Source organism: Diadema antillarum, unplaced genomic scaffold (genome assembly GCF_040938485.1).
Source record: "Diadema antillarum isolate AM-2024a unplaced genomic scaffold, OU_Dant_1.0 seq00000708_RagTag, whole genome shotgun sequence".
NCBI classification, from domain to species: Eukaryota; Metazoa; Echinodermata; class Echinoidea; order Diadematoida; family Diadematidae; genus Diadema; species Diadema antillarum.
Genome location: NW_027271612.1, coordinates 1,324,950 through 1,336,934, shown reverse-complemented (window position 1 = coordinate 1,336,934; position 11,985 = coordinate 1,324,950). Strand labels below are relative to the sequence as shown.

Here is an 11,985-nt window from a genome sequence, read left to right as displayed (position 1 = left end):
CACCAACCAATCCAACAGGGGCGGCAGTAGTGGGGGCTGGGGTTTCCGTGACAACGGTTACCAGGAGGGGCCCAGTCTCCAGCGCGAACAGGAGGAGAAACTACAGCGGCAGCTGGCGGCTGAGCTGAGGGCAGCAAACTACCCGGACTGGAGGAAGGGGGAACCCAGGAGGGCTTCTTCCAACAAGGTTGACCTCTCTCCTGGCAAGAAATCATCAGGTGACGGCGCCAGACTTCATTGTACATGTCATCTTTATATACTACATGTACAACCAATGTACTTGGAAATGAGGGAAATGTGCCCTACATTGCTGTGTACACACATTGCTTCCTCAAAAATGTGGGCTTTTCTTTTAGGTTTCTTTTGGCACATTGCATAATCCCATACATGATTATAAGTGTTGGTCAGGCAGGTGATTCTCTTGAGTTGGAAAGACCCAAAGTACAATGTAATTTGCTTGTGCTGGCGTATAGGCCTCGCCCTGACTTTATTGCTTTATTTTTGTTGAAAGTAGTTCGGCCTTATCGCGGTGATACCATTTGTGACCGTGCACCTCAAAACGAACATAAAGTCGCACACACTGATTTTGCGTGAGGACTGAAAATAAGTGAAATGGGTCAACCTAGCCGAACTTGACTTTTTCAAATTTTCTGAAAGAGCTGGTCTTCTTTTACATTATGCTAAAATTTGGTATCATAAAACGGGCAGGAAAGTGTGTTTTTTTGAGTAGTTTATCTCGAACATTTTTGGTAAAACAGTGTGATTAGGTGTGTCTTTAGAATCCCTTTTTCATTTCTGAAAAACCTTGTCCACACTTAATTTCAACTCTAATAACTTTTGAAAGGATAGTGCTACTGCTTTGAAAATTGGCACTAATTATGGACAGAATGTGTTAATGAGGCATGCTTAATTTCAGTTTTATCTGATAATCCCTTCATTGTTGTTACTCTGGTGGTTTACTTCCTGTTTTTTGTCCCATTCATCGCACAGCCAGCACGGTTTGGTAAAGATTAAGCGCTTGAATACACACTGTACTTCAGATCCTCTTTTCTCAGTTAACGCTTTTCCTGAGTTTGTGCTTTCTTTCCAATATTTAGATAGGTTAGGAGAGTCCATTTGATTTGAGTTATACATCATTTTAAAGCTTAAAGTCTGCTCTTTCAGAATATGGTCTTAACTAAAAATTCATGTCTGGCGACTTTTTGTTTGTTTTGAGGTGCAGGGTCACATTTTCCTTTGGAGTAGATTATCCCATTATTACTCTATCTGACTTGACACCTGGTACCTGAAAGTCACCTTTAACCCATTGAGGATGGTTGGATTTTGCTACAACACGCATTCCTCATAAACACCTGCCCGAGTATTCACGGTATTCGTCCCCAATGGGTTGATCAGACTCTTTTCTTTTCTTTCTCCCACCAGGCTCGGAAGAGGAAGTTGACGTCCTGAAGAAGCGGCTGGAGGAGACGGAGAAGACGATGCAGAGGATGATGGACATGATGAACAACATGGGTGTGGCCATGAACCGGGTCACACAGCATCTCGCCTGTAAGTGGGCCCCGCCCAATCCTTCATGCATGCCAACTGCTCTGTTTTTCATTTTTTTTTTTTTTTTTTCAGTAGGAACAGTCAGTATTCTTTGTAGGAAAGAAGTATCATCCAGCCTTGTGTTCCTACGTTTACCTTGTTTAGTAACATACTTGCATACCTGCCAAATCCTCCAACTTATTCTTGCAAGTGATTGACAAATTGCCCTACATTGACATAAATAAGCACTGAATTAATCAGTGTTGTAGTAGCAGCCATGATAAAAGAATTCATGGGCGTACATACTCGAGCAGGATTCGAACCTACGACCTCCTGATCTCTGGACAGGCGTCATCACCACTAGACCACCGTGCTTTCGCCTGACAGCAAGTGTTGGTTCTAATCCTTATAGTATGCAGTGGGTACTGAGTAATTATTCAAATTCATGATATTCTTCCTTCAAGATGTTTTCATTGCAACTGATTGACAAATTGCCCTACATTGACATAAATATCTTTTATCATGGCTACTACTTCAACACTGATCACTTATATACATCCTCCATCTTAGTATAGAATTTTTCTCCTTTTTTTGTGTGTGTGAAAGTAGAAGCTTCATTTTTGGGGTCAACATTACATAACATAATATTCATAAGTCTTCAGAAAGAAGAAAATTCATTCAACCCAGTGTTCCTTTTCTTTGTCAACACCACCATATAGTGATGTATCTGAGATGGCTGGGAATTCCTATTTTTGCATTATTTTCCTCCCAGTAATTTCTTTCAACTGAGTTTTAGAGTTGGTAGGTATTCTCATGGTCGGACATCCGGGTATTTTGCGTGTCACGGGGTCATGGATAGCGTTGGAGTGAAAACAAACCACTCGCGTGAGCCTGGAGTGAACGCTGTACGTGTTTTCTGCCGGGGCGCCCCGCGAGCATAGCGCTAGCGCAAGCTGGTACTGTAGCTGTGCGGGCGGCAGGATTAGGCCCTAGGCCTACTCTAAATTAGGCCCTACCCTAAGTACTACAGTACTAACGTTAGACCTACCTGAAGTTTCTATGAGGTACTAAGTAAGCGTAGATATCGGGGTAGGGCCTACTCAAAGAGGTTCTACTGCACATCTGGCCATTTTGTCGGGTCGTTGATCCAGAGTCCTGCCGCGATTTCATACGGGCACAGGTCCAGTCCGGCCGCCTTAAACTTGGCAAAATACCGGGACCGATCGATCGACAGGATCCAGATTTTTAGAATATTGCTGGCAAGACATGATGCATGTATCTCATTAATGATGGCACAAATGACAAAATGAATAATGAAAAACAGTCCCCATGTCTGAGCTGCGTAGAGTTGCACATAAATTATACGCGTCGCACATGCACAGCATGCAGTATGCGCATTATGCAGGCTTAGCGCTTGCAAGCTGTTTGTTTTCACTCCAGTCGATCGGAAGTGACGTGTAGCCGACCGCCAGAATTTGTATGCGTCCTGCCCCGCCCAGTCGTATCCCACTGCGGGAGAAAAAAAGGGGTCAAAGCTTTTAGCCCAAATCGTGCAAAGCACTCTGTCCCAAGTGGAGTTCCCAAGTGTGCATTACTCAAGACTCTTGCATGTACCAGAACCCACATACATTATTTCATTCATTATGATTGCAAAGAGCCGGAGCTTCACTGCCGGCAACCAGGGACAGTCTGGTGGTAGTGTTGCTGCCCGGAAAGTAGTAGATGACAGATTCGAGTCTCGTGGTTCCTTTTTTCCAACATGTTTGTTAGATTTATATAACAGGTCAGCAGTTGTGATTTTACAAATTTTATTTGTTAGAGGGATACAAACTGAAGAAAATTCAAACCTCAACCTCAACCTTCCCTCTACTAAATATTGTCTAGCCTTCACGGCCTTGGACAACTTAACGTAACAGTATCAGAATTTCGGAGCTTGGGTATTTGTTCCATGTTCATTGTGTCACTGCCAGCAACCAGGGATAGCCTGGTGGTAGTGTCGCTGCCCTGAAAGCAGTAGATGACAGGTTCGAGTGCCGTGGTTCCTTTTTTCTGACATGTTTGTTGAATTCATATTGCAGGTCAGCAGTATTATTTGCGATCTTGCAAATCTTATTTTCCACTAAGAGGGATACAAACTGAAGAAAATTCAAACCCGAGCAGGGTGCTACATATTTTAAACCTGATGAAGTGGTCCACCCACACTGTACATACCAACACAAGAAAGTCACAGTGATGAGTAAGTCGATTGTGGTCACTATCAAGTGAGAAAAAGCTGTTTTGTATTCTGTACAATAAAGTTGTGTCCAGGCACATTATACTGGACAGTTTTACTCTTGGTCCCCGCAGTGAAGTTGTATACAGTTTGAAGAAAAAAAAAAGTAGAGAACTTCAAGGTATTCATTGAACCGCATTTTTATTGCTTTCCATTTTCTGCTCTCGGCAGCAAACGAAAAGGATGACCCTTCAGTCGTGCTCTCTAACCTCACCAAACCAGAGGTGAACGACCAGGACATGGATGCCAATGAGGCCGACGTGGATGTGGACGTTGAAGACCTGAGCGATGAGGAGGATCTCCTCATTGGCGACGGCATCGAGGTGTCCATGGACAGGAGCTCTGAGGAGGAAAACGATGTCGAACAAAGAGACTCTGACATCGAGGAGCGACGGCCCAACAAAATGAACATTGTCGACGTCGAGGCCGACTACGACGAGCAGGATGATGAGGAGGTTGACAGCGACGACGAATCGGAAGTTGAGAACATCGGTGCAGATGAGGATCCGCTACCAGACACGCTTAGGCGGCGGAACGTGAAAGGATCTGATGTAGATGACGCAGACGGGACGGGAATCGAAGGCTAGTTCGCCGTCCACTCCTGCTTCTTTCTTGCACATCATGCGAATATGTTCATAGGCTTTTCACTCGTTGCTGCATATTGCCATCGTTCAATGCCCCCATATCATTTGTTTTGTGCTTAGTATGTGTATAGCTTCGACAGTGACCTCTTTGTGTCCACTAATCTTCCAATCTCATAGCTTGTGTTATTACTCGGGATTCATCCCAAGTTACAGATACCACAGATTTTGAATGGAAAGCATAAATTTCGGCTGAGACATTTGTCCAGTGGCGGATCCAGAGGGGGGGCGCAAACGGCGCACGCCCCCCTTTATTTTTCGTTAAAAACAAAAGAAATAAAAAGAAAAAAGATGAAATGACACCCGGAAGTGGCACCAGAAATATTAGCCACGCCCCCCTTTACAGAATTCCTGGATCCGCCCCTGTTTGTCTGCTTTCCTTGAGCTAGCAAAATTTTACAAAATGGCCTGAGGAGTCACTAAAAGTTTTGTTAGCAGGCGTGGTGTTGCTATAACCAATAGTTATCTTGCCCTTGAGTTCATAATTGGTTTCTGTTAGTCCCTTCTCCACAATTCTGTTTTTTTGTTTTCATGAAATAGATGAATGGATTGATTCACTTTTGATATCGTCCACAATGAAAATTCTTAGTATAATGGATATTACCACAGAGATACACATAAAATGAATAGCTTAGTAGACACAAAGACCTAACCCAAATTGGAACTAAAACTTGAACATATTGACATACGATATAACACACCATCACAAAATAATACATAAAACCAAGTTAAATGTAGTTACCTGCAGCGCTGATTCTTGAATATAATTTTTTTGATCTCTGAAGCACTAATTTACCAGTTCCTCTGTTGAGTGTGACATGTCACTCAGTGCAAGGTCAATCAGAAACATCCGTAGCAGCTGCTGATCCTTCTTGTGTCAAGATCAGATGAGCATCAAAGAGGGAGCATTTATTTTCATTTCACTTGTCCAGAGGACGTTCGACAAGACGGGCTGGAACTGTTCTGAAAACCTTGCATGTTTAGCAGTACTGTGCAGTAAAATTTTAGTTAATAATTGAAAACGTACAGAGAAACAAACTGATAGACGTACACACATACGCTTAAAAAAGAAGTCCATTTTAAACTACACTATTCAGTACTTCACATGTCAATGATCAAGTATAATGCATTAGATGTGAATATGACACTGACATAGTGAATGGAATTCAGAATTTAAAAAGAAAATTATAATTAACTATAGTTTTGCAGAAGTGTGTAAATGTAGATGATTTGTTGAACCCAGACACCTCAAAACTGGAGTTAAGTTTTGATATCACATCTCAAAAAATCCCCCAAGATATGTTATAAATGGTTGATTTACATTGTACATTGTAGCTGAGACTATCAAATCCTTCTGACAAATTTCACACAACTCATGAATCTCTGTAGACAAAATGTGGCCACCTCATAAATTCTTCCCTTGGCAATATTGCATGCAGCAGCAAACACTGGGACAAGATATGTCCGTCAGTTTACTGGTAAACTCCTGGTCATTTGCCATATTCGGCCTCTTAATCTACCAAAACATGTGCATTGCACATACCAATAATAGTAGCTCTGAGGTGCTAACAACACTTGTTGTTAGGGTGTTCCAAGCCTATGTGGTTACTACTGGAGTTTTTGCATGTCACATATTGGGAGTTTTTTTTTCCAAAATGGCCAAAACAAATATCAGGGTGTAACAAGCACATGTGGATGCTTGCCTGGGACTACTGATTTGTCCCAGTGGGGCAAGTGATGTACATTAACGCTTGCCTCTACACGCTATAGAGCCATTGCCCACATGGCCGTTCGGACAGTTTTTTTTTAAAATTATTAGTATTATGGGGGGGGGGGTGCAAAACCATGATTAGAAGTCCATTGTGACAGACCTACAAGTGTAACAGACTCTGTACTTTTTCTGAGAGGGCAGAAACAAAGGGGCAATGTCGTAATATTTGGGAAGTGAGGGATCAGATCAGGGGATTGGACCCCTTGCCCCTCCCCCCCCCCCCCCCCACACACACACACAAAAATTAAAAGGGGAAAATTGTGTGCTGAAGAAACTTTCAATTCAATCTCTATTTGTGATTCAATCTGATGAATATAAAAAAATACCGTGAATATGAGCAAATTGTACAAAAAGTGAGTTTAGAAACGATAGAAACGTCGACAAAACAAGGCGAGATTATGATAAAGACAAAAGAATAAAAAAACCACATGGGAAAAACAGAAATCACAGGTACATCAAGAACAGAAACTCATTATCATTGTATGTTTGGTTGATCGGAAAATGGAATGCGCGTAGAAAGCCAGAAAGGCTTATTATGTTGCACTTAAAGAGGTTAAAGAAATTGTCTTTCTCGCCATTTCCTGCCATGATTGTAACATGGTGATCCAGCAGTTTTGATACCGATATTGTAATGATGTTCATATTGCAAAATTGATGTAACAGTTTGTGCATACTTGCCCTGTAGCGCTTTCATATTTGCGTTTGCAGTAGTCCTGGGCAAATACTGTGAAAAATAAAAACCTTCATTTGGATTTTACTCTTGTGCATATTTGCTCTTCACAAAATTTGCAAAAGTTTTATATACATGAAAAGTTATGATTTGTACAGTAGTCGTCCTTTAAGAATTGCAGGCTTTGTCTGTGATATAGCCTTTAACCCAAGTTAAGCCAGTATAGTAGTACAAGAGAGTGGTATTTAAGGGATGCAGCTACCCTTTATTGTCACCACAAGCTGTGTTTGTATTCAAGGTGTGCAACAACATCACAGTAAATATGTGTATATATTCTAACAATTTTTGACCATAATATCAGTACATAGTTGTGCTAGTGTACACTTTACATAAAGGAAATCTTTCTTTTTCCATATTTTATGCATGTAAATATATCAAATGGGTACAAAGTGTTTTGGTAATATTTATAGTTTCATTGTAAATAAGTCATATTCATTATTTATTCTGGGTTTGTTTTGAAGACTCAAAATTGTCTGTCATTGTGTAGACCAGTATCTTTCATTCTAGAATTTATGAATGCCATTTCTGCAATCCTTGTATTTCTGTGAGCAAATTTTATGCTTTCCTTTTTAGTTTTTCCTCTTTTTTTTTATAGTATGTGTGTAGCATTATTTATAATGATTGTTCAGAAAAGCTACAACTTGTTAATGACTTGATTAACTTTTGCTGAGATTAGTCAGTTTGGAATTGAGCAGTCGCTACATTCTCAAGTAGCAGTGGAGTGTTTTCCATTTTCCATTCAATGCCCTGTCAAGTTTGGTGACAGAATTCTGCAAACGGCAGGTTCTGCTGCATTATGTTTCACATTTCCTTGATTAAATTGTGAAAGCTGTCCATTTTTGTGCCATAATGATCCATTTTTACATGGGGCGTCATCACTGTGCAATGTTATCACATACATGTATTCGATTCCCTCTTTCAAACGTTTTTGAATCACCTTCACTCTGCAAGATTGTCTCCTGAGAATACAGTGGAACCTCGTTATGAATGAGTTCAGATCATAATGAAATCATTTGATATGAAATGGTGATTTTGCAGGTCCAAACTTTTCACAGGGTTATTCCTTTGTTTGGTATATGTACCTTGATGTAGAGTAAAATCAGACATACAGGTGTACATTGTACAATCGTACAAAGGTAATTGTAATGACATTTAGGGTGCGTTAGAGCCCTCTAAAGCGAACCAAAGCGTACTGAACCAAAGCGTACTGTACCAAACTGTGCCAGATTTGAAGCGTTTGAGAGCTCTGTTGAGAAAGCGTACCTCACGAGTTATTTTTAGAAAAGGTCACACATTTTTGTAGTAAGAGGGTCATTCACCTGGCGCTTGAACTACTTACAGCTGTCCCGAACAAAGAGAATGATGTCTTTGTATTATATGCGGATAATACGCACATGCTTTACAGCAAACTTTTGGTACGCTTTTGGTCTGCTTTTGGAGCACATTGGGAAGTCATTCACTTTTGGCTCAGTACAGTACGGTACGGTACACATTAGGAGCGTTTGAGCGCTCCTCTGGCGCGGGTACTGTATGGTACAATTCGCTGTAGGAGAGCACTCGAATGCACCCTTATTCCCTTATAATAGGATTCTCCTACATTACTGTATCATTAAGAACATCTTACAGTAGGAGGGCAAAACAACAGGAGGATAAAAAAGCTGAAAAAGAAGAGATGTCAAAAGGACATGTTTAATATTGTTCAACTAAAAAAATAAAAAAATCATTTGTTAAGTCATGAAATATAGATTTATGTCACTGCTGTTTTATCATAATAGTATCTCTTTGGTCTAGATGCAATCTTATTGGACCTCTTACCTGTGCAATATAACATAATGTATTCATTCAGCACTTCTATCGTCACTGGAACCTACACCCTTTTCTCCTAGATTCTGGAATTCCCATTAAATTGTGCAGGAGCCACCAACTTCTTACAAATAATTTGACCGCCTAGTTCAAAAGCCTCAGAAGATTGCAGATAAGCTTCTCCATAGTCGACCAAGATACGCCCTTTATGTTGACCAACACAAGTTTGTTTGTTTTTTTTTTTACTAAAATGTATTAAGACAGCAATGTTTTCTCTGTTGTCAATAATTGGGGGCTTAAACCAAAAGTAAACTCAATAGATGGCATTTTGATAGAGCCTATTTTTTTTTCCCGGGGGGGGGGGGGGGGGGGGGGGGGGGAATGGCGGTTTCGGACAGGTGTGCTTAACAGCTACCTTCACTGGAAATACATTGTATGTTTTTTGATTGATTGTTAACCTGACAGCACACTGAATTGACCCCAACCTTTATACAATTGTACATGTATCCCCTTCACCTTTTTAGTATGAAACTGCACCTCTTAAATCAATCACTTTTTTATGCCACCGCCTGAAGGGTCACGGAGGCATTATTTTAATGGATGATACTTTTAGTTATATATCATTTAAATGCTTCAAGCTTTTAAACTCTTGTTCAAACTATGTAGAAAATTAAATTAAAACCCATTAAAAAATAAATTTTATTAATGGGTTTTGAGCTGGGGGGGGTCACAAAATGTAATGAAACTGGAATTTGTCATAATATCGTCAAATGCATGGGAGAATTTGGAGGGAATTTTGTTTTTCGTCGCAGGTACGATGTAGTCCCTAAAGCTAACGAGATATCTCCCTGTGTGAAGGTTGCAATCGTGTCCTTTCATTTAAAAAAAAGAAAGAATGGTAATAGTTTCAAGACAAGATGTCCTTGTGAAGTACTTCTTTGTCTGAATCAAAAGAATGCCAAGACTACATATACTTGAATGTTTTTCTTTTTCTATACGTTATGTATTCTTTGTGAATTCTTATTTACCTGTGTGGCTTAGTGAAATATTTCGCTGTATTTAGACATAGTGTGCTACTGAATATGTGCTTTGAATAACGTTCTCAATTTCCTTATAATTTAATTTGACAGACAGCAATAACTTGACACCATGATTATTAAGAAAACTGGATATTACGTGTACGAATCGTGAGTGAAAGTGGAATAAATCACTTTTGTGACATTGATGGAGTATTTGTTTACAGCAAGTGATTTACTCTTGTCTTTTGTTTCGGCTTTGTATGTGAAGTGTGAATGTATGATGCTCGTATGATGTTCGTATGATGTTCGTTTGTATTTTTCTAACTACCGTGGTAATCAGAAGTTAGTGAGTCAGATATCTTTGTCAACCATACAAGATGTACTTCACGTACATTGTTTTCTACCGATTCATGCGACCTCGTATGACTGGATACAAGTAATTTCCTTTCACTCTCATTTGCATTCAGTAAAGAAGGAAAATAAAAATCTTAAAACTCTACCACATTTTTCCAAACTTTCACTCATCACATTCGCACCAACGCCTAGAATAATTACAGATACAATGTAACATGCACGCATTATGATAATGTTGACTTTTATGTCGCTGTACTTCAAATGGCAAAATCGTATGGATTAAACCCGAAAGAAACTGCACAAGAGTTGCTTTTGTATGTGTGTGTGTTTGTTTGTCTGCATTCCCGGTACTTCAGTGTACGTGTTGACAGTTACATGGTAACGGTTAATTACTTGGGTGTCAGCATTGTTTTCAACACGCCCTCGGTGCAGCCGCCGCGTCACATTTTTGCGTACGGGACGCAAACTGGTGCACTTTATACATAGAACGTTTGGTTATAGCGCCCTCGCTTGTGCCGTGTTTATCCACATAAAGGTTGATTTGGAAAGACACACGTGTAGTATGCTTCTGTGCGTTCTACTCTGCAAAAAGTCCGGTGTTGAATATGAAACACCGAGCTGGTGTCAAATTTTCGGTGCTCATTTATGGTGTTAGATTAACACCTCCGGGTGTCATTTCAAAATACAAAATTGTTTTTTGAAAAGTTTCTTAGTAACTACACTCCTTGTTGATTTTGAACTTCAACAAGACGATCAAGAATTTTCCGATAAAGTACTTGATTTTTGAAAAAAAAATGTGCAAACACATTTACACCACAGTAACACCAGTTGGTGTGGTCTCCTATTGAAGCTGGACGGGTGTTATACCATTGACATTAACACCAGCAATATCAAATCAACACCATGCAGTGTCATTATTGAATTAACACCAGCACAGTGTCAAAAATATCACCGGATACATTGTCAAATTAACACCACGAAGTGCCAGGTGAACACTTTTCAACACTATCACAATATATTTTCTACACCTGTTGGTGTGGTCCTCTATTAACACTTGATCAGTGTAAGATTTAACAACCATGGTGTTAAATCTTACACTGATGTTTTTACGGTGTACTTTTTCCTGTTTTGTTTTCTCTCTCCTTTGGCATAGAGGTTTATCATGATACAATGTATTTTCATATGCTGTTAGTTGTAATGCTTCCCTGGATACAAATCAATGCATTGCCACTATCACAGTTTGGTTGTCTAATGGTGTGTACTCCATGGCCCAAACTGTTGAGATATTTTTGTGCAAAGTTAAATATTTTGTGAAAAGGCAATAATTGGCAATCTCGATCTTTTCTCTCTCTTTTTGGAAGATGATACTCTTGACAATTTATGGATATGACTGCTTTTACAATGCAACTAGATGCGGGAACGTTTGTTTGCGCAATACACAAAAGACTTCATTCCTTGGTTGTTGTTGTTGTTGTTGTTGTTGTTTTTTCGTTTTATACAGAATTTTGAAAAATGTGTGCACCAATCACTCGCCGAAAGCATTTTATTAAAGTATCCAACCTGTACAAATTGAGTGACATGTGACGCCTGAGAGCAATGCAGTTCATAGATGTTTGATTAGCTTAAAGAAATTGAACACTAGACAGTTACAGCTTGCAGCTGTTCCGAAGCTTCATTAAAGGTACGTTATTCGGACGGTTCATTAATCCGAATAGTGAAACAAGGTACGTTTTTCCGAATGTGCGCTATATCCACAATCGTGTAGTATTTATTGCACCACCTCTCCATATTCAGATTGAGGAACCTGAGCCAGCGTGACGTTTTTAAGTGTTCATGTGCGTGTGTGCGCGCGTGTGTGTTCGTGTGTG

The 11,985-nt window shown here is 39.9% G+C and overlaps 1 protein-coding gene across 1 annotated transcript; it reads left to right on the top strand.

The window, feature by feature from the left end:
* Positions 1–7: 7 nt before the first annotated feature.
* Positions 8–5,431, top strand: LOC139737830 (uncharacterized; the record flags this gene model as incomplete). The annotated part of the gene is made up of 3 exons (XM_071648504.1): positions 8–218; positions 1,423–1,548; positions 3,971–5,431. Coding segments are annotated over 3 exons (753 nt in total), but the record flags the coding sequence as incomplete, so codon positions are not given.
* Positions 5,432–11,985: the final 6,554 nt, after the last annotated feature.